Here is a 19,378-nt window from a genome sequence, read left to right as displayed (position 1 = left end):
CAAATAAACAAACAAAACCAAAACAACGGGACTCTCCATTTGATTTTGGATTTTTCCTCTGGGACAAGCAAATAAAAATTTAACAAATGAACACAGCTTTAATGAGTTTGACCTCTAAACGGCCAGAAGTAAAGAAGAAAATATTGTTAGTCGATAACCATCAGCACCACAGTCGCATGACTTCAACATCACCACCACTATGCTTCCAGCTTGTAATTTGATTTAGAGCCCGTACCTCTTCTATAAAAGCCTTTCCTCTTAGCATGACCTGATCTAGCTATTGATCATCATTAGAATCACTACTAGAATGCAAAAATAGAGTTGTGGGTTTTAGGTGTCACTTCCACAGCACTGGCTAATTTGATTGGCTGACTCTGTTGTCAGTCACGTGTGGTTGTACTGTACAGGGTCGCTGCAGAAAGCCTTAAGATTATCAGAGCATGTCGAGCGAGAGCAGCTGCTAGATCCAGCACCATAATTGCCGCCTGACATGTTGCCTGCGCTACATTTAAGCTTGTTTTCTTGCCCATGCTGTGACATAACAAGCGAGGCGCCTGCCTGCACCGCAAAATGAAGCAGAAATAAAACTTGCACTCGTATGCACAGATTGATTACGCAACATTATCTCCAGCGTTGTTCCATCTTCAACTAAAGCAGGATTCTAATCAGCCAGAATAAGTGAAAACACCTGCCCTTTTGACACTGTGTGTGTGTGTGTGTGTGTGTGTGTGTGTGTGTGTGTGTATATATGTGTGTGTGTGTGTGTGTGAGCGGCCATCTGTCAGGTATAAAGCCACCTGTACCTTAATAGAAACAGGGGTCCTCGTTGCTAGGAGATCCTCAGCCTGACAAAGAGCGGCTGCTTATACACACACAACACACACTCCATGACAAAAAGAATAGAGCACAACAGCAGGTAGAAGAAGAAAAGGAGGTCAGAGTAGAAAGAAACTGATTTATTTAGTTTCATTTCTTTAATTTGATGTTCACAGGTAGATTTCCTCTTAGTCAGCACCTGCAGGTGAATCGACTCATCCAGCAGGTTCAGCTTTACACATAAATCAGTCTGAAGTCATGACGGTTGTTCAGACAGAACAGCAGCTCCGTTTGGTTGAAGCTGCTGTGTGAAGCTGAACGAGAGGCCAGAGAAAGGTCCCAGCACATCCCAGGTGATGTAATGATATGTGCTCCCATCAGGTGACACTGTGTTTATACAGTACTCAGGTGTCCAGGTTAGACCAGTACAAGGTACAAGAAAACTTTATCAGTGTTTGTTTTGTTCTTCTCAAACACACATTTCCTCTGCAACTCTTCAATTTGTTTCACCTTTTATCTTGTTCCATACGTGTGCGTATTACTGTACATATATGTAGATCATACTGTATAAAACAGTGAAGATCAATACCTCCCAGCAGTATGACGTCAGTTATTACTATAAAGATTGTGTAAGAATGTCAAGTCCCCCTTTACATAAGAATTACGATGTGCCATAAAAACTTTGACTGAACCTGTCGATTACGTGTTCACTTTCACTTTCCTTATCACATTCTGTCAATCATTAACTTGGTAAATCGCCCAGCTGATAGTAAAAACTGTAATGTCCACAATTAATAAACCAAATTAACATTTAAGATCAATTGCACAGACAGTCCTGTTGATATAGACCTGTGTGACACATTCCCGTTGTCTTTCTGTGGAAGAGGAATTCAGTCATCATCATTTTCAGGAAGTAGTGCAGGTTCACACTGGATTTTTATATTTCGTGGAAATGTTTGGCAGCAAAGTGTGAGAAAATGTGCAGCCGTCCTTTGACCTTGGCTCATTTCTGGATTTTGCTCTTTTGCTGTACACAAGGATCAGTGTTTGTCCAGTGTTGGTCATAAAACCAAAAGAAAGCCAGGATTACCTGCCCACTTCCTGTTCTACATGCCCAGTCATCCTGTTCCTCTGAAGTGGAAACGGATTTATAGTTACTATTAAGACATTAAGAGGGGTTTTCTCATTGTTACATCTAAAAAGGAAACTCGGTGTTCAGCACCCAGCATGCAGCTCACAGCTACCTGAACATCCAATGATGCACGGATCATGTTTCTGTACCGTTTCAGTGTTAATTCTTTTTCTTTAAAGCACAAACAGTTGAACTGTTTCGAGATTTCAGGAACCTCTCTCTCTCTCTTTTTGCAGCTCTCTGGTGGTTGTGAGTTGACAGTCGTCCTCCAGGACTTCACAGCAGGATGCAGCACAGAGATGTCTGTCAGCACAGGTGAGAGACACCAGTTCCACTCCTGGTCACACAAATTAACCTGGAAGCTTCAATACACGACATTTTATCTGGAACACCTGAGAACAAAACAGCAGAATGACATGAACGGTAACACACGGCTGCTCTTCCCTGCAGGTCAGACAGTTGAGTTGTTGGAGCGGCCGAACGAGCGGCCCGGCTGGTGTCTGGTCCGAACCACCGACCGCAGCCCACCACAGGAAGGACTGGTTCCCAGCTCCACGCTCTGTGTCTCCCACTCGCGATCCAGTGTGGAGATGGACTGCTTCTTCGGCTCGGGGAAAGGTAGGAAGAACGAACCTGAAGCCCTAATGGACCGTGAGCACTGACCTGCAGTTAGTCTGTGGTTTTATACATTTATATTCTGGCTAAAGATTAGTTAGATAAGTGTAGGTAAGATAATGATCTGCAGACCCCGTTTCCTACAGAAATTAGTGACGTGATTGGACTGATTTAGGACTGATTCAGGTCGTCATGCTGGATAGTGAGAGAACACCGACCACTAAAATGAAATAGTTTTAAATGGCGTCATCACGTCCATCAGGTTTTACTGTTGATCAGGAAAAAGCACTGATTTTGTTTAGTCACATCATTTCAAGTACACTGATCGACATTGACCTCTACTGGTGAGTCGTGCACGTTACAACACTCAGTAAAGATGGTTCTTTTCAGACACTGAGCACTGAGCTCCTAAAAAACGTTAATTGATCATAATGTATTTATGACTATTTATTGAGGACGAGATCTAAAGTAGACGATCTGTAAATATATCTAATAGATGGATTGAATGGAAGGTGTCTCTCTGCATTAACACACTTCAGAGTCTGATACAGAGATGAAGTTTCTTTATGACATTATGAAAAACCCACTTACTGTTTTAGTTTTTTAAATATTGCTGAAAATGTATTGTGAATTTGTTGTTGCTGCTGTTTTGGCAGATTTTATTTGTGTCCAGATCCCTCCCTGTATAGTAGATTTACATTTACTGTCCTCCTGTTTGAGTGTCCCTACTCTGCTACAGAGACATAACAGAGATGTAGTGTACACAATCTGTCCACATTCATAGGTGGAGCATGCCAGGTGGGTGGCTAAAATGAAATGCTTTTGTTTTATGGCACATTAAATACAGTAATACACTACACACATATCAGCACACTTGCCTACCTCAGCTCTCTTAACACACGTTTCATATACCTGTGTTGGGTGCAACCAGAATACACGTGTAGACATTTAGACATTCTTTACACTTGAATAGTTAAAGTCCTACAGTGAAGTATGTTATTATTATTACTCAACTACAGGACAGAGGACAGATCATGTTCCTTATTAGGAATTTACTTCTCACAAACTGACGTAAACCAGGGGTTGATTTCAGACACAGCCACTGTTTAATTTTAGATGTGGCCTCGATTACTACTGCACGTTAACCTAAACATAAAGAAATGAATGACATGATTTAGGATGTACAGTATCACATACTTTAGATTGTAGTGTTCCTCATCTGTCTGACAGAGGGCGCTGTGGAGCTGCTTAAACCGCTCCTCTCTGCACTTGTAGTGACACTTGACCCCTGACTGTCATCAGTGCTTGACACACAGATGATCAGAAACTGACCAGATGAGATGGAAACAGGAAGCTTCTCGTTAGGAGCCAGTTCTGAAGCACAGAGGGCGAGGATGCTGAAACTCGTTAGTCATTTACTTGGTGTCTAGACTTGTGTTTTGATATATTGCAGATGGAGCCAACAATGATCACTATTCACTAAAGACACACACAGTTGTCATTCGCTCTCCTCTTATCAGAGCTCTCTTGCATAGCAAACTTTGGACACACCAACCACCTACACTGTTTTCTTATTATAACTCCACTCCCTTCTACTCTGAACAGTTTTTGTCCTATAAAGGGTTATAAACTTCAGGGAGGGGGGTCTGTGTGTAGGAGATTCCTCATCACTGTTGACTCGGTCACACACACACACACACACACACACACACACACACACACATGCGCGCAGAGCGTGAGATCAGCTGATTTGCCTGCCGCAGCCACGATGTGTTTGTTGCTCCCAGTGATGAAAAGGATGTTTTGTGTTTCTGTAGAGAGATGCAAATCCGATAGCTGCGACTGCTACACATGGAAATCAGCACATGTCGAAGGTATTTAGGGAAGACTCATGTTACCGCTCTGTGTCACCGCAGTGTCACCGGGATGTTGTGTAACTTTGCCCAACTTATCAGTGAAGGCTGATGAACCCGGTCAGCCACACGTGAAAGGAGAATATTAAACTTGCTGCTGTCTTTGGAAGCTGGGATGTTGCGTCACAGCTTCAGAGCAGCACACAGTTATGTCGTTGGCATTTCCCTCAGGGTGTTTACAGCTATCATCCAAACAGACCTACACATTTGTTCTGGTCATGTTAAATAAACAGATTAGTTTTAATATGTGAAGGATCTCACAGAAATCAAGCGTGAACTATAAATAGAACCGGGTGGAAAACTGAAATATATAAACTACAGCAGCTAAACTAGATCAGACTATGTTCAGTTTCTGTGATTTTTCGGTTTGGACCATTGAGAGGAGGCTGGAGACACTAACTAGACGTAATGTCCAGAAATAGAATCTCACTGAAAGTTTCAATTGATATCAGAGAAACGCGATGGTGCCGAAACACGAAGAACTCATCGTAGCTATTTGTGTTACTTACATATTCAGGACACAGCAGCATCCAGTCCATTTTAAAATTCATGTTGCTGCAGTTTTAAAACCTGACCCAGTCATTTTATTAACATTTCTGCACACATCTTTACAAATGTGGGATTTCTTTCCTGAGAATCTTCTCAAGTAACATTTAATAAATCAGGATCTGCACTTTGTTTCACAAGAATACTCTCATAGGCCTGTCATGCCGTCTACGTTTGGAGACGATATGTCTTCCCTGAAATAATTGCAATAGATGGTATTATTGACCACGGCCCAGCTGACAGGTTGTTCACCACCTGCTTTCCGAGCACACTGTGTAAATACCGTATTCGCCGCGGTTTTGTTTTGTGCACCTCGGTGCATTCACACACACAACATAACAGCTCGTGATATTTATTCTTACACAAACAAGTCCACATTAAAACACAATGGGCAAGATCAAGGTCGGTAGAAACGACTGACAGAAGAAGATCATTTTAATTATGCCAGCATTAGTTTCAATGAACCAGTTCAGTATTTACTGGACATTCATCCATTTTAATTCTTCATGGTTTTCAATTGATTCCCGCAAAGACTTCTTAATTAACACAAACTATTGTCAGTTTGACGATGTAAACTCAGACTTAGGCAGAACCTGGATCTGCTTCCTCAACAGTGAACTAATTAACTGTTGTTAAAGATTGAGTCAAACTGTTAATTAACCCTAAGGAGTCATTGCTAATTAAGTAGACTGTACATTTATATGATCATTCAAGCTTCAGCCTCTTTCCCGTGTGTGTGTGTGTGTGTGTGTGTGTGTGTGTGTGTGTGTGTCTTGGGTCTTGTGACTGCTTTGTGAAGTAGGCCTCCTTGTCCTCAGTCACTTTGAAGACACTCAAGCTCCAAAGGTAACTTAACTGAACATTAAACTACAGTATAAGAGTTTTAACTCCTTCCAGGATTTTCATCTGTGTAATTATCTAGTTTCCAGCTGTGGTTGATGGTTGTGTTGTGGAGACACTGACTGCTTTACTGTACGGTCCTGCACTAGTTGCAGTACTTCTGTCTTATTCTTAGTACTATTTCTTGCTGCAGAACACCATTAGAAGTTTTGTGTATAAAATGGGACACTGCAGAGAAACAGAGCTGCTGGAAGCACTTTATCTAGGCTAAGTGCATGTGTGTTGTCTTACCTGATGCTGCAGAGCTCATGGAAGTGCACACACTCACACGGAGGGGGGGTGTTTACAGTCTATTGCTTCTTCAAATGCTGGAGCTGCGGATTGGCCTGATTGAATGGACGTCCTTTTTTAGTGTGCAATGCCAGTTTGATCCAGGACTAACATAGGATATAAATATAAGATAAAGAAATAAAGCACATACAGAAAGTTTGGAGTTGTTGTGTTAGTGTTTCAGCTCTGTCAGCAAAGCTGCTGCCATATTTGAATGGAACCATTAGCAGGAACCTGTGTTTGAATGCCAAAAAGCTATTACCTCAACAGATAGATGAAGCTGGCAATGTTAGAAAGTAGATTTAAGAAAAGGGCTTAAGACACATATTCCCTGTGTCACCTCTACCTCTCTGACACACACACACACACACACACACACACACACACACACACACACACACACACACACACACACACACACACACACACACAGAGTTTGGAACCTGAGCTCCTGCTCTCCACAACAGGGAAAGTAGTCCTCCACAATAATTAACAGTGACTTCTGTTCTAGAGAACTGAAGTGTGCACATGAGAAAGAGAGAGAGAGGCAGGGAGGGAGGGAAGGAAACTCAACAACTATGTGTGAGTGTGTGTGTGTGTGTGTGTGTGTGTGTGTGTGTGTGTGTGTGTGTGTGTGTGTGTGTGTGTGTGTGTAGGCTCCTCCTCCGTTCCCTCCTTCTCACTCTTTAGTGAATCTCAGCAGTGTGGACTTGAAGCGCTCGGTACACACACACACACACACACACACACACACACTCTCTCTCAGCCAGTCTGTCTTTTAGAAGTTGGTTGACTGGTTAGTGGTTGAGTCAGAGCTGAAAAAGAGGTGTGTCCGTGTGTGAGTGTGTGTGAGAGAAGGCGAGAGAGAGAGGAGTGCGAGTGTAGGATGAGTGTGTGAGCGAGGATGAAGCGAGCCCAGCGTTGCTGTGGATGGATCCTCGCCCGCTGCTGCTGCTGCTGCTACAATGGCACAGGTGGGACAAGATGTAGGGACACTAACACGATGTGTGTGTGTGGGTGTGTGTGTTGTGTGTGAAAGCAGGTATTTGAATGTGTGATTGTGTGTGTTGCCTTTTCTCTGTGCCCGTTTGTGTGACATGCTTTACAAGTTGAGAAGTTTCTATTGTTTGTATGTTAAGAAATGAAGGAACAGGTTTGTGATGGCCCTCAGCTTTTTCCACACAAGTCAGCTAGGAGAGGAGCGTGCACGGCGGTGTGTGTGTGTGTGTTTATGTGCATGTAGGACAGTGACTGGTTGACACTCCCAGAAACTAACAGTGGTTGTTGTCAGTTTTATTTTGTTTTAATTGTGGCTGTTTTTTTTCAGGGTGTCAGTAGAAACTGATTTGACTTGAAAATGAATCGTGAAACAGGACGTTGTGCGTTATGAACTCACACAGAGAGTGAGGAAGACAGAGACGTACGGTAGATGGAGAGTGAGGGAGACACACGGACAAGGGGACAGTTTCTTCCTTTGTCTCTAGGCAGCATGTTGGACCCAGCAGTCTGTTTTCCTGCAGTTCAGTTTCTGCGCAGGGAGAGCTGGTATCAGAGACCGCTTCGTGTCTTTACCGACTTTACTAGGAGTCATTTTTTAAATTTCTCAGTCACTTTCTTTTCCTACAAACATCAGCTGTAGTTTCTAGTGAGTTTTATCCAGACCACGTATCTGCCTGAACTGGTTTTTGACCATGTCGCATATTGGCATGACTGTAGAAGCTGAAAAACACATCACATCAACTCTAGATCAAAAGTCAAACCAGGGTCAGGTGCATGTTGGGAAAGGGTTTAATTTGGAGGTTGTGCAAAAGCTGCAGGTGTTTTAGTTTCTACAGTTCATTCCAGGACAAACCTGGTTTGTTTTGAAGGGGGTGTGTAGTAGTTTGAGGCAAAACTATTCACTTTAGTAATGTTCCTGTGACGCTCCCCTGATGAATGACCATACAAGTTGTCATTTGTTGTTTGGGAGACTCAACACTCATTTCAAACAGGACTAACAGATCGCTGATGTGGTCGTTCACTGTTGAGGATTTGTTGTCGGCTTAAGAGGGTTCAATAAATAATAGGAATAATCATCAACCACTAATGTTCTGCAAACCTGCACATGTCGGAGCTGATTACTGGGAAATTAAAGTGGAACATTTAGTTTATTTATTGCTGTTTGTTTGAATGTTTCTGAAAACTTAAAGAAGGCGTCCCTCTTTAGCTGAAAGTAATTCCACTGGCCGCTTCTCATGCAGCTGTAAAATTGATCATCTGAGTCCAGGCTGCTGCCAAACAGTCAGCTGTTACAGTTCTGCAGTTCTCCAGGCATCTACAGTAGGTTAGTGTTCAGCTAAAGGTTAACTCCGAACTGTGTGTGGAAAGGCTGTGGACTTTGGCCCCAGAGCCACTGAGCTTCATGTTAGAATGACTGTGCAGGTTGGAGTACAGCCTGGCATGTACCTCAACTGGTTACACTGGTTACACTAGTTTCATTGGTGCATCTGTATAATTTTTTGCTGGTTTCTGTGGACCTGTTTGAACCTGCTACCTAAATAATCCAGGGTGATCTGGTTCATATTCCCACGCTGCACATCGAGAGTTTGTCTTTCGATTAAACAACATGCACGTGATCGACTTACTGCACATTGAGCACAGTAATACATTAAAATACCATGTAATCTGCATTTTACAAGCCATGACAGGGTTGATCAAACCCAAAAGGTAATGTTTAATCCAGTGATGAGCGACCAGTGTGTGGATCTGGGGGAAATGTGCCGGTATAATTTTGCCACCTGCTGCATTAAACAAGGTAAAACAGATTAGATATTATAGTTTAGCTGTAAATATTATAGTTTAAACCTTGATGCACAAACTGGATCAACGAGTTTCCAGTGATGCGTCTGTTACAGCTTGTACCATCCAGGGAGGCTCCGATGAGTCTTTTTCAAGTTGATCCAGGTCTAGCTTTCGATACTGAAGCAATATCCTGATTTAGCTATTTAGACAAAACCCGATGTCTGACATTAAAACTGGGTACGTGCATCACTACTATTAGCATGTCGTCCAACCAGTGATAATAATCCATAATCTACACATTTCGCTCTGAGACTCTGCAGCATTCAGTGGCTTTGATGTGAGGAAGTGGAAGACATTTGTTATTGTTGCTGCTGCTGAAGTTGTTGATGATGATGAGGCAGAGATCTGAAGCTCAGAAGCACTTCCTCACTCGCTCACCCGCACATTGACGGGGTAATTGACTGCTGGGTGTAAAGTGATCCTACGTCCCATACATTATCCATTAAACCTGAAGATGGGCAGGAATCCACTCAGGCCATGAGGCAAACACACACAAACACACACACACACTCAGTCTCCCAGCAGAGATAATGGACAGAGACAGCATTTGCTAAATCTTCGCTCCATTACTTTCTTAGCTGTGATTGAGCCCCTGCAACCTGCAGCCAGACATTTATACATCTGATACAGTAATAATAGGAGTTATTGCTTTGATTGTCTCAGCAACTGGACTTAATTTAAGTTTTAATTTCCAGTAAATACAGTTCACATCATGTTTTTAATTCTGTTTATGTGTGTTTTGCACACAGCTATAAAAACAGAGACAGCAGATTGCATTCCACTTCTTTCACTTCCACTTTCACTTGAACCAGACAACTCAAGATAAACATTTGTCCTGACAGACGCTGTGATGGGGAAGTGTGATCAGGAGTTTTTCTGCTTTTTCTTAGCTCCTCAGTTTTACTCTGTGGCACCAGCTTGTATTATCCCCTCTGTAACATCTTTCATCTCCACTTGTTTCCTAGAATATTTCCAGTAATATTTCCCATGAAGTGTTTTCAAGTGTGAAATCACAAAGTATCCACGCGGTCACTTCCTAAATGGCCTAAGAGCTTTTTCTTCTCTTCTCTTCTCCCATACCACGTTGAGAGCAGCTCTTACTGAGAAAATGAGAACTCTGCAGTGAAGTGGATTATCGGGGTAGAGATGACATGTTTGATCAATGAGCTTCTTTTCTGTTCAGAGCTATGTGGACGGTTGATGAGGCGCCTCAGCCTGCTGGGACAGATTCCATCCACCAGGATGTGAAAGCCCCATGATATCAGATAATCCAGTTGCAGTGAAATCATGGCATTTAAACAGGATGTTTGCGGTTAGAGGATGCGCTAACTGCTGTGTAACAACACTTGTTCTAATTAAAATACTTTTAGAGAAAAGGTGCACTGCAGATAGCGATTCATTCTCAGTGACTTAACAAGCACAAACATGACGGAATAAAACACAGTAGTTGACTGGAAAGGATTCTGTGTTTTCTTAATTTGTGTGACTGATTGACATGAAATTGATCTATTTAATATTTATCTATTTTAATAATGCTGAAGATTGCATCAGCAGCAGCAGCATAAAAAGGTGCCGATACAAACACCAGCGATTTCACAAAGTTTCTGCCAGAGAAGACAAGACAAGGAAGTTGTGTATTCAAAGAGGAGAGAGAGAGAGAGAGATTGTATGTGTGTGTGTGTGTAGTTTAGCATGCCTGAGTTTCAGCCTGCTTTTGTCAATAGAGCCATTCATAGACAAAATGAGTTTTTGTGCATGTAGTGTAATTATAGAAGGAAACAAAGTGAATGTGTGGGAGTGAGAGAGAAAAGAGAGACAAGCAAAAAAAAATTCCTGCTCTGTTTCATTCAGATCTCTGGTTGAGTATCTACAGACTCAGATCTGTGTGTGTGTGTGTGTGTGTGTGTGTGTTCGTGCGCATGATTAAAGATAGTGAGTGATGTGGATTTTAACAGTAGATGGTCTGTCTTTTCTGTCGGCTTCAGAACAAAAACTTGCTTGTTTGGTCTCACCTGACTTTAGCCATCACTGTGACGCTGCAGTACTCTGTAGTACACACACTATTCACTGTTACGCAGAGTACTACAATACATTACATTTACCAGTCCATCTTGGGACCCGATGAGGATGATTATCATGTTTCTAATACAGATTACTCTGTAACCTCTTTACTGTCACGTCTCATGTCTCAGCTCTGAGCAAAGTGAAAGTTTAAGATGCTTTGTCAGCTGCCAGGTTGACTGTAACACTATGCCAGAAATGTGTTACGATGTTGTGGGCGTGCTGCTGCTGGGAACAGATAAAAGGTGAAATCCAACCCAAGGTGTGTAGTTTGAAGATTTAACTTTCATCACACTCTTTAGTTGCTGCTATGTAACGTTTAAACTGCAGCTCAGTAACAATGTGAACTGGTAACTCTCCGATGTTGATGCACAAAGTTTGGTGCTGTTCTAACAAAAAGTATGTCTGCAACATGTCATGATGTCTCATCTGAATGACTGGAATGTCTGAAATTTTGACACCTTGTTTTTCTGCCCCCCCCCCCTCCTCTCATTCCTCCTCGTCGTGAGTGAAACTGTGGAATGTCCTTCAAGGAGACAAATGACACATCACTTCAGCCGAGAATCAGTGACGAAACATAACAGAAGATTTGTGAAATATGTGCCGTTAGACATTTATGAGAAGTTGCACATCTCTTACATTACTGCACCAGTAACTATTAGAACGTAATTTACAAGGAAAAATAACAAAGGAAAGATAAGAGACTAACTTTCTAAGTTATCATGTCATGGCCTTCCTCAGAGGATCTAATGAGTTTCTTTTTTCCAGCGTGAAGCATGAACACTCATGTTAAGTGTACGGTGTTTGACAGCAGCTCACTGTGGTTTCAGCAGCTTCATTGTCCTCTGGAGGAGGACAGGTTGAAGTAGTGACGTCTTGTCAGCTGTGTGTGTGTGTGGGCGTGCATGCAGTTGAGTCTCTAATGAGTTTCTGTGGTCAGCCAGCTGTCAAGGCCACTCAATGACTAACATTAGTTCTGCTGTGAACACTCCCACAGGTGAAGACATGACCTATGACATGTTTCTCTTAAGAACACATTACTGAATTAGTTCAGTAGCACTTTAGGGAGTTATCACTGAGGCACGGGGCGGTGCACACTTGTGTACAGACATACCTTGACCTTGTAGAGTTAGGGTTAAAGAAAAGACCAACAAGTGTCTGCAATGTTATAAAACCAGTAAACTGCAGAGTAAGGTTTTATCTGTTTGTCTTTCACGTTTTCTTTGCACCAGAGTAAATTGCATGTTATGAGCCATATTTCACGACCACAGTCTAATCTAAAGTGAATGCAACAGTATCATGCTCTGCTCCACCTCTCTGCAATATCATATCTTTTGTTGTTGAAGTGTGTGTATCATGGGTTTTGTGCCTCATGAGAGAAAAAGCGATATAGAGGTACTTTAGTAGCACTGGGTGACCTTGGCTGTTGTTTTGAACAGTTTTATCTCTCCCACACTGCTGACAGAGTCAGATAGCAACTAAAAGTACCACTGATACAGACTCATTAACTCTTAGTTATGCTCAATGTGAAGATAACATTTGTGGGAGTCAGGAAAATTCCTCTTAGAGGACAAAAAACATTGGAAAAAGATTTTCCTTCAGTATTTTAGATTAATAATTAACAATTAATAATAATTATAACAACAATTCATTTTGGTAATAATACCATAATGGTGTTTGAGGGTTATTACACAGGCGAGTTTCCAGATAATTACTGTAGCTCTTGGCGTTTCCATTCCACATTAATGCCCAGGTACGCTTCACTACTATTACCTAGATATACATCTCGTTATGCTAACCAGTTACCTGGTTATTGCTGTGATAATTACCATGGTATTACTTTGTAAAATGTGTATTATTTCACTAATGGCCCCAGTTACATTGCTATTACCTAAAGATTAGCTCTTCATACCTTGGTATCAACCATTACTCCCTCTTATGTGGTTGTTACCTACTCGTTATCATGCTATTAGAGTGATGTTACTGCACTATTACACTGTTATTACAAGCTGTAAATTGAAATGTTTAGTTACTAGTACAGATAAATGTATACAGAGACACTTATGACCTTTGACCTGTTGAGGGAAGAGAAAGATGAGTGCATGGATAAGGAGTGAAATAAATAAGCACGAGAAAGCGGGAAGAGCTGACCCCCAGAGCTCCCAGCTACTGTATGTGTGGGTGCAGCTGATCAACCACACTCCACATGACACCATTTCTTCAGTCAGTTGGTTTGAGATATTTCAGGCTTTGCAGCAGGAATGAAACTCAGACTTCGTTTTCCTTCTCTCTAAACAACATGCTAAACTGGTCCAAACCATTGAAACTATGCACTGATATGGTGCAGTGTAATTCTAAACATGTGATGTAATCTCAGCGTAGCACTCAGCAATTCACTTGTGTTTGCTAACGGTTGTTTTCTGGTGATCTTTAAACACAATCGAACATTTTCCTCTTGAACAATGAATCAAAAAGGATGTGAAGTTGCAAATGTCTTCATGCTATTCACATTAAAGGACTTAAAACATTAAAAATGAGCAGGGCTGCTAACAAATCCTGGACGAAGGGATTTATTACGAACTTGAGTCCATGTGTCTGACGGTGTTATTAGACGAGGCGTGTGTGATGTGAAAGCAGCTGCTGAGCAGATTTAGTTTTTCATTAATAAATTGGCTCATCTGGATTTCACAGTGTTGTTGTTGCCTACCAGGAACCAAAACACAATGTTGTTGTGCCTGAACATAATTAACATAAGCACATGTCAGATTAAAAAAAACATCAAACACCAAGTGAACAAGACGACAAGAGCAAGTGAAGCAGAGGGATAAAATGTGAAGGTGGCCTTTAGTGGATCTATCAGAGTTTTAGACAATGAGGAAATGGTGCTGCAACACTGTAGAAGAAGAAGAAGTCACTAAAATGTGATCCTTGTCTGCTTACTTTCAGAAAACTATCCTGTTGGTGCGTCAGATGGAAAGACCGAGTCAGTGGCGAACCTTCAGCCGCAGGCGTCCCTCAGCTCGCTGCAGTCCAGCTCTCCTGGTCCCAAACGCTCTGGAAACACTCTGAGGAAATGGCTGACCAGCCCGGTCCGCCGCCTCAGCCACGGCAGCTCGGTCAAGAAGCTGCCTAATAACAAACAGAAGAAGACTGGTAAGGCAGGAAGACGTAACTAAGTCAATCTGCAGTATAGAACATGTTGGAACACACACTGGGCTCCACTGACATTAAGCCTGAGAAAAATGATCAGCAACAGAATCACGAGACGTTACGGAGCTAAATGACACATCCGATAGAGACTGCAATATTTCAAAGCATACCACAAATTCTTGAGTTTCTTTTTCCTTTCATGCAGCTCATTATGGTTTCAGCTCATTTTAGTAAGCTGTGAAAATCAGTCTGACAATTACTTTTGCAAGAAAAAAACATCTCTGTGGTTCAATATTATGTTTTTTTATGATGAATTTCATCCTTGTCTGTAAACTGTAAACAATAGACTGTGATGTTAACTTTACAGAATATATAAACATGCTTATGTACGTACAAGTGTATTTATTTGACACATCCTCTTATACCAATATCCAACTGTTTTTAAATTTTTACATCTGTGTGATTGCTTGAGTAATGAACTGTGTGTCTGATTAACCAGGAACTGGAAGAGAGGAAAACAGAAAGAGCATCGACCTGGGACAGCCTGACCTTTCCCTGCAGGATGACGCCATCGATGAGGTTAGTCGTTTTTGCGCATATAGTGGCATCTATTTACCATCTTACCCAGTGTATGTTGGTTCAATGAGGTGGTTTCCTGTTATTTCTTTTCTGTTTCCTTGTGTTTGTGTATATAGCAATTGAAATGGTCAACGCATCATTTATTGGGTCTGTAATCTGGATACAACATATTTATCACCAAACCATGCTTTATGGTTTTCCTGTTCCTGTCCATATCAGAAGGGAACTATGGAGTCTATAGTGTAAAGGTGAACTATCTGCTCCTCCTAGACAGAGGTGAACGTGTCACAGAGTCATAAAGAAATATATTACCACAATCTACATTTACATAGCAGACAAGCAGCTGAAGTTCCTCTTTCTATATTTGTTTTTTTTCCCCTGACTCACCAGTACACCCCCACACTCGTGGGATTGAACTGAACGTCTCCACACTGACTTTTGACAGAGAGGCAACTCAGTAAACCAGTGGTTTATATACGCACTCATCGAGCCTGATCACAACCAGGAGGAGTTGTTAGTCTTTGATGCATCAGCTCTCCCCCATGACTCAGTATCTTCATTTTAAATTGATTTGGAAACTTATGAAGTTTCCATATTTCCTCAAAACTAGAAGCAAAGAGAGCAATCTTGTCCATCTGGGTGTATGAAGGGCTGATTATGATGGCATAAACTAGAAAATACTTCCATTTGATGGATGTGTAACATACTACAGTTTACTCATAAGCTCGTAAAACGTGAATATGTTTTTCTTTCTATCTCCACAGAGAGTCCTCGGTAAGGATGGTAACATCCTCTCTAAGGTGTCCTCAGAGATGCAGAGTGATCGGGAGGAGGAGCCGGATGAGGAGGCCCACACTCCTCTGCCACCCCGCATGGAGATCATGAAGGACCCCTCAGCTCAGGACGACAAGGTGAGAGCAGAACGAGTGGAGCAGATGACGTTTCACAGTTGGTTTCTCCTCGTGTTGAGCATTTAGAAACTGAAATTGATTCTTGGTGTAAATTCTTGACTGATAATGATCTGAGCTTAAAACGATCTGCTGTATGTTTAAATATATCTTTATCATCTTCCCTCTGTATATTATTATTAACTCTTGTCAAACTTGTTGTTTCCATGCTTAGTTTGGTTATTAATGTAGACTAAATATATTCAAATTAGAGAGTCGTGTCCTCCTGTAGCTCAACACCTACCTGCCTCTTTCCTCAGCTGATCGATTTCCTCTGCCACGTGTTCCTTTTATCTTTCTACATTTAATATAACTAATCTATCATTTCTTCCTGTAACTTCTTTTTTCATCAACTTTCTGCTTTTTCTCCTTTATTTCGACTTCTTCTGCTGCGCTGTTGCTTCCTACTCCTCCCTCTCAGCCTTCGTCCCTGCTAACGTCTGTGCAGGCGTCCTCTGAGGTGCCCAGCGCTGCAGAGCTGGTTAGCGCCATAGAAAAACTGGTTAAAACTAAAATGGTGAGTGTGTATGGTTGTGTACACGTTTGTCGTTCAACAAACTGGTTTTCTTTACAGTAGCCACAAACCAATGTTTGTTTCAGTGGACACGTTATGTGTAGTGCTGACAGTCATGTATTTACAGTTCTGTATTATATTAGTGTCTGTTTGTGAGATATACTTGTTCATAGTTTTAGTTGTTTGTGCAGTAAGTGCTCTGACATGTGCTATGACATGACGCCATGAGCTCTAACAGAACAAAACCTGCACACTCACACTCAGTGTCTTTACACACTCACTTTATTTATTCAGAGTTTCACAGTTTCACAGAAGGATATTTCACAGTACGACCTTGACCTGCCTCACACACACCTGGAAGCTGCCACGTGCAGCGTGATTCTCTGAATGTCTGACAAACGTGAAAACCAAAAAAACACTTTGATTCCCCTCTTCACACCGACCATCTCTTCTTCTTCAGACCCTGGAACCAGGAGCGTACCCCGGCTTCTCTCTCTCGCCGCCTGAACAAACTACTCCCGTCCAGCCCCGAAACCATGAACTGGAGCAGAGAGCCAAAGCTATGCGAGGACGAATGTGAGTACCCTAGTCTGTCATCTACTGCTGCTTCTACTATAGCCCGTATAGACTAGTGCTCCCAGTGACGGCATTTCCTCAGCTAATGTGCGATCTATTTGTTCTGCTCAGGTTTGTTGTGAACGAGCTGATTCAGACTGAGAAAGACTATGTCAAAGACCTGGGCATCGTGGTGGAGGTGAGACACTCAACCCTCATTAGTGGCTGCCGCCACAATTCAGCATGATGCATTCTGTCATCCCATATCGTAGTCATGATGCTATTTCTGACTCTTCTATTGTATTTGATAAGTCTGTGGTGAGAACAGGACCTTTGCAACACCGAGCATGAAAACGTAAAAAGCACTAGATGTGTAGTTTTGTAATCACGCTGCACAACAAGACGTTGACTCATTCTGTGCTGTAGCTAGATGTGAAATATGCCTCTGGAGTTCTAACTGAGGAGAAGTGAACAATGCATCCTGCTGCTTGTTTGTGACTCTGCAGGGCTTCATGAAGAGAATCGAGGAGAAAGGCGTCCCTGATGACATGAAAGGAAAAGACAAAATCGTCTTTGGCAACATCCATCAGATTTATGACTGGCATAAAGAGTAAGTTGGAAACCAAACACGGGTCAGGTGAAGACTGACTGTTCCTACATGCTGACAGCTGTAGTCATTGTTGCTCTTTTGTCTGCATCAGTTTCTTTGTAGGAGAGCTAGAGAAGTGTCTGGAAAACCATGAATGCCTTCCTGAGCTTTTCATTAAACACGTGAGTGAGACAATGTGTGATGATAATGAAAATGATGATTTGTACTGTAACATATCTGACATGGAAAACTGATCTCCTGATCTGCAGGAGAGAAGACTCCATATGTACGTGGTTTATTGTCAGAATAAGCCCAAGTCAGAGTTCATCGTAGCTGAATATGACACATATTTTGATGTAAGTGACACTTTTACTTTAAGAATCACTGTTAGTTAATAGAATCACAAAAATAATCATCCAACATCATATGAAGCAAAAATGTAAAATAGAAAATACATTTTCTGAAACTGTTGTGCGGTTTGTTTTCCAGGGAGTGCAGCAGGACATCCAGTCTAGGTTGACCATCAGTGACTTCCTCATCAAACCAATCCAGAGAATCACCAAATACCAGCTGCTACTAAAGGTAACCTACACACACACAGAGGACTACTGTCAAAATGAGTTTGAATTAGATTGAGATGCATTCAAACTGGTGTTACATGACGATTGTTATGATCAGTGCAGCAGGTAAAGTTACAAGCATGTCATGCTAGCACAGCCAGTGTGTGTTTAGTTTGCTTATGTCCTTATTACACAAAAATCTTTCAAGTAACTATGCTGCCAATATGTAATTTAAGAAGAGGATAGTGCTCCTCTTTATTTGTCTGTTTATCTAACACTTAGCTGTTTGACCTTCAGGGTAAAGGGATTTAAGTACTAGTAAACTGTAATGACTTTAATGTTTAAGTTCTTGTGCTTGTGTTTGTTCTCAGGACTTTTTGAAGTATAGCTCCAAGGCAGGAATGGACTGTGAACAAATTGAGGTGAAAACACGACAAAGAACTAGAATATCACAGTTTATAATTATTGCCTGAGGAATTAAATTGATGCAGGATGGGGATATAAAAACCAAATGAACACACAACCGAGGATTTAAAACTCTCTCTCTCTCTGGCTCCTACAGAAAGCAGTAGATTTCATGTCTCAGGTCCCCAAACTGTGTAACGATATGATGAATTTAGGTCGACTCCAAGGGTACGAGGTACGTTCACTTTCTGTCCTAATTCATAACAGGTTTGCACACAATCCAATGACATGTCAAGGTATCTGTGAGTTTTACAGCAGACTCCACTTCTTAATTTAATAAAGGCTTACCAGTGAGCACTAAACTGAACCTGAAGGTCCCATTTTTCTGCAGGGTAAACTGACCAGTCAGGGAAAACTGCTGCAGCAGGAAACCTTCTTTGTGACGGAGCAGGATGCCAGCGTCCTGTCGCGCTCCAAAGAACGCAGAGTCTTTCTGTTTGAGCAGATTGTCATCTTCAGTGAGCTGCTCAGGAAAGGATCGTCCACGCCCGGATACCAGTTCAAGAAGAGCATCAAGGTAAAGCAGAGGATGGTGTTTAGGCTGTGCAGGACTAGAGAGGCACATTTTTAAAACTTTGCTAAGTGCACTCACACTTCGGCTGCTCCCGCCCCCTCCAACAGGTTTCCTTTCTCGGTCTGGAGGACAGTGTGGACAACGATCCCTGTAAATTCGTATTGTCATGTCGCGGATCGTCGGAGCGTTTCACCCTGCAGGCAGCCAACGTCGACATCAAGCAGGTTTGGGTCGGACACATTCAGGAACTTCTGGACGCTCAAAACAACTTTCTGTCTGGTGAGAAAATACACACTGAACTTTTTACTTCCTTTACTTCTCATTACCCAGGAGGTGATGTTCAAATGTGACCATTCAAAATAAGAGATAACCCCAAATTTCTGCTGACCAATTTAATACTTGAGTAACAGT

The 19,378-nt window shown here is 41.9% G+C and overlaps 1 protein-coding gene across 3 annotated transcripts in view; it reads left to right on the top strand.

The window, feature by feature from the left end:
* Positions 1-19,378, top strand: part of kalrna (kalirin RhoGEF kinase a) — a 99,217-nt gene that overhangs the window by 66,078 nt on the left and 13,761 nt on the right. For 2 of the 3 annotated variants that reach the window (XM_026376048.1, XM_026376046.1), the window contains exons 39-54: positions 2,185-2,263; positions 2,399-2,566; positions 14,041-14,247; positions 14,744-14,823; positions 15,588-15,734; positions 16,192-16,287; positions 16,745-16,860; positions 16,972-17,038; positions 17,346-17,449; positions 17,541-17,610; positions 17,698-17,784; positions 17,918-18,010; positions 18,360-18,410; positions 18,551-18,628; positions 18,785-18,970; positions 19,075-19,246. In XM_026376048.1, the coding sequence (XP_026231833.1) occupies positions 2,185-2,263; positions 2,399-2,566; positions 14,041-14,247; positions 14,744-14,823; positions 15,588-15,734; positions 16,192-16,287; positions 16,745-16,860; positions 16,972-17,038; positions 17,346-17,449; positions 17,541-17,610; positions 17,698-17,784; positions 17,918-18,010; positions 18,360-18,410; positions 18,551-18,628; positions 18,785-18,970; positions 19,075-19,246 (1,801 nt within the window). The remainder of the gene's footprint in view (positions 1-2,184; positions 2,264-2,398; positions 2,567-14,040; positions 14,248-14,743; positions 14,824-15,587; positions 15,735-16,191; positions 16,288-16,744; positions 16,861-16,971; positions 17,039-17,345; positions 17,450-17,540; positions 17,611-17,697; positions 17,785-17,917; positions 18,011-18,359; positions 18,411-18,550; positions 18,629-18,784; positions 18,971-19,074; positions 19,247-19,378) is intronic. The other variant, XM_026376047.1, reaches the window with a different exon arrangement.

This window comes from Anabas testudineus, chromosome 21 (genome assembly GCF_900324465.2).
Source record: "Anabas testudineus chromosome 21, fAnaTes1.2, whole genome shotgun sequence".
NCBI lineage: Eukaryota > Metazoa > Chordata > Actinopteri > Anabantiformes > Anabantidae > Anabas > Anabas testudineus.
Note: the sequence above shows the minus strand (reverse complement) of the source record. Positions and strands in the feature narration are given on the sequence as shown.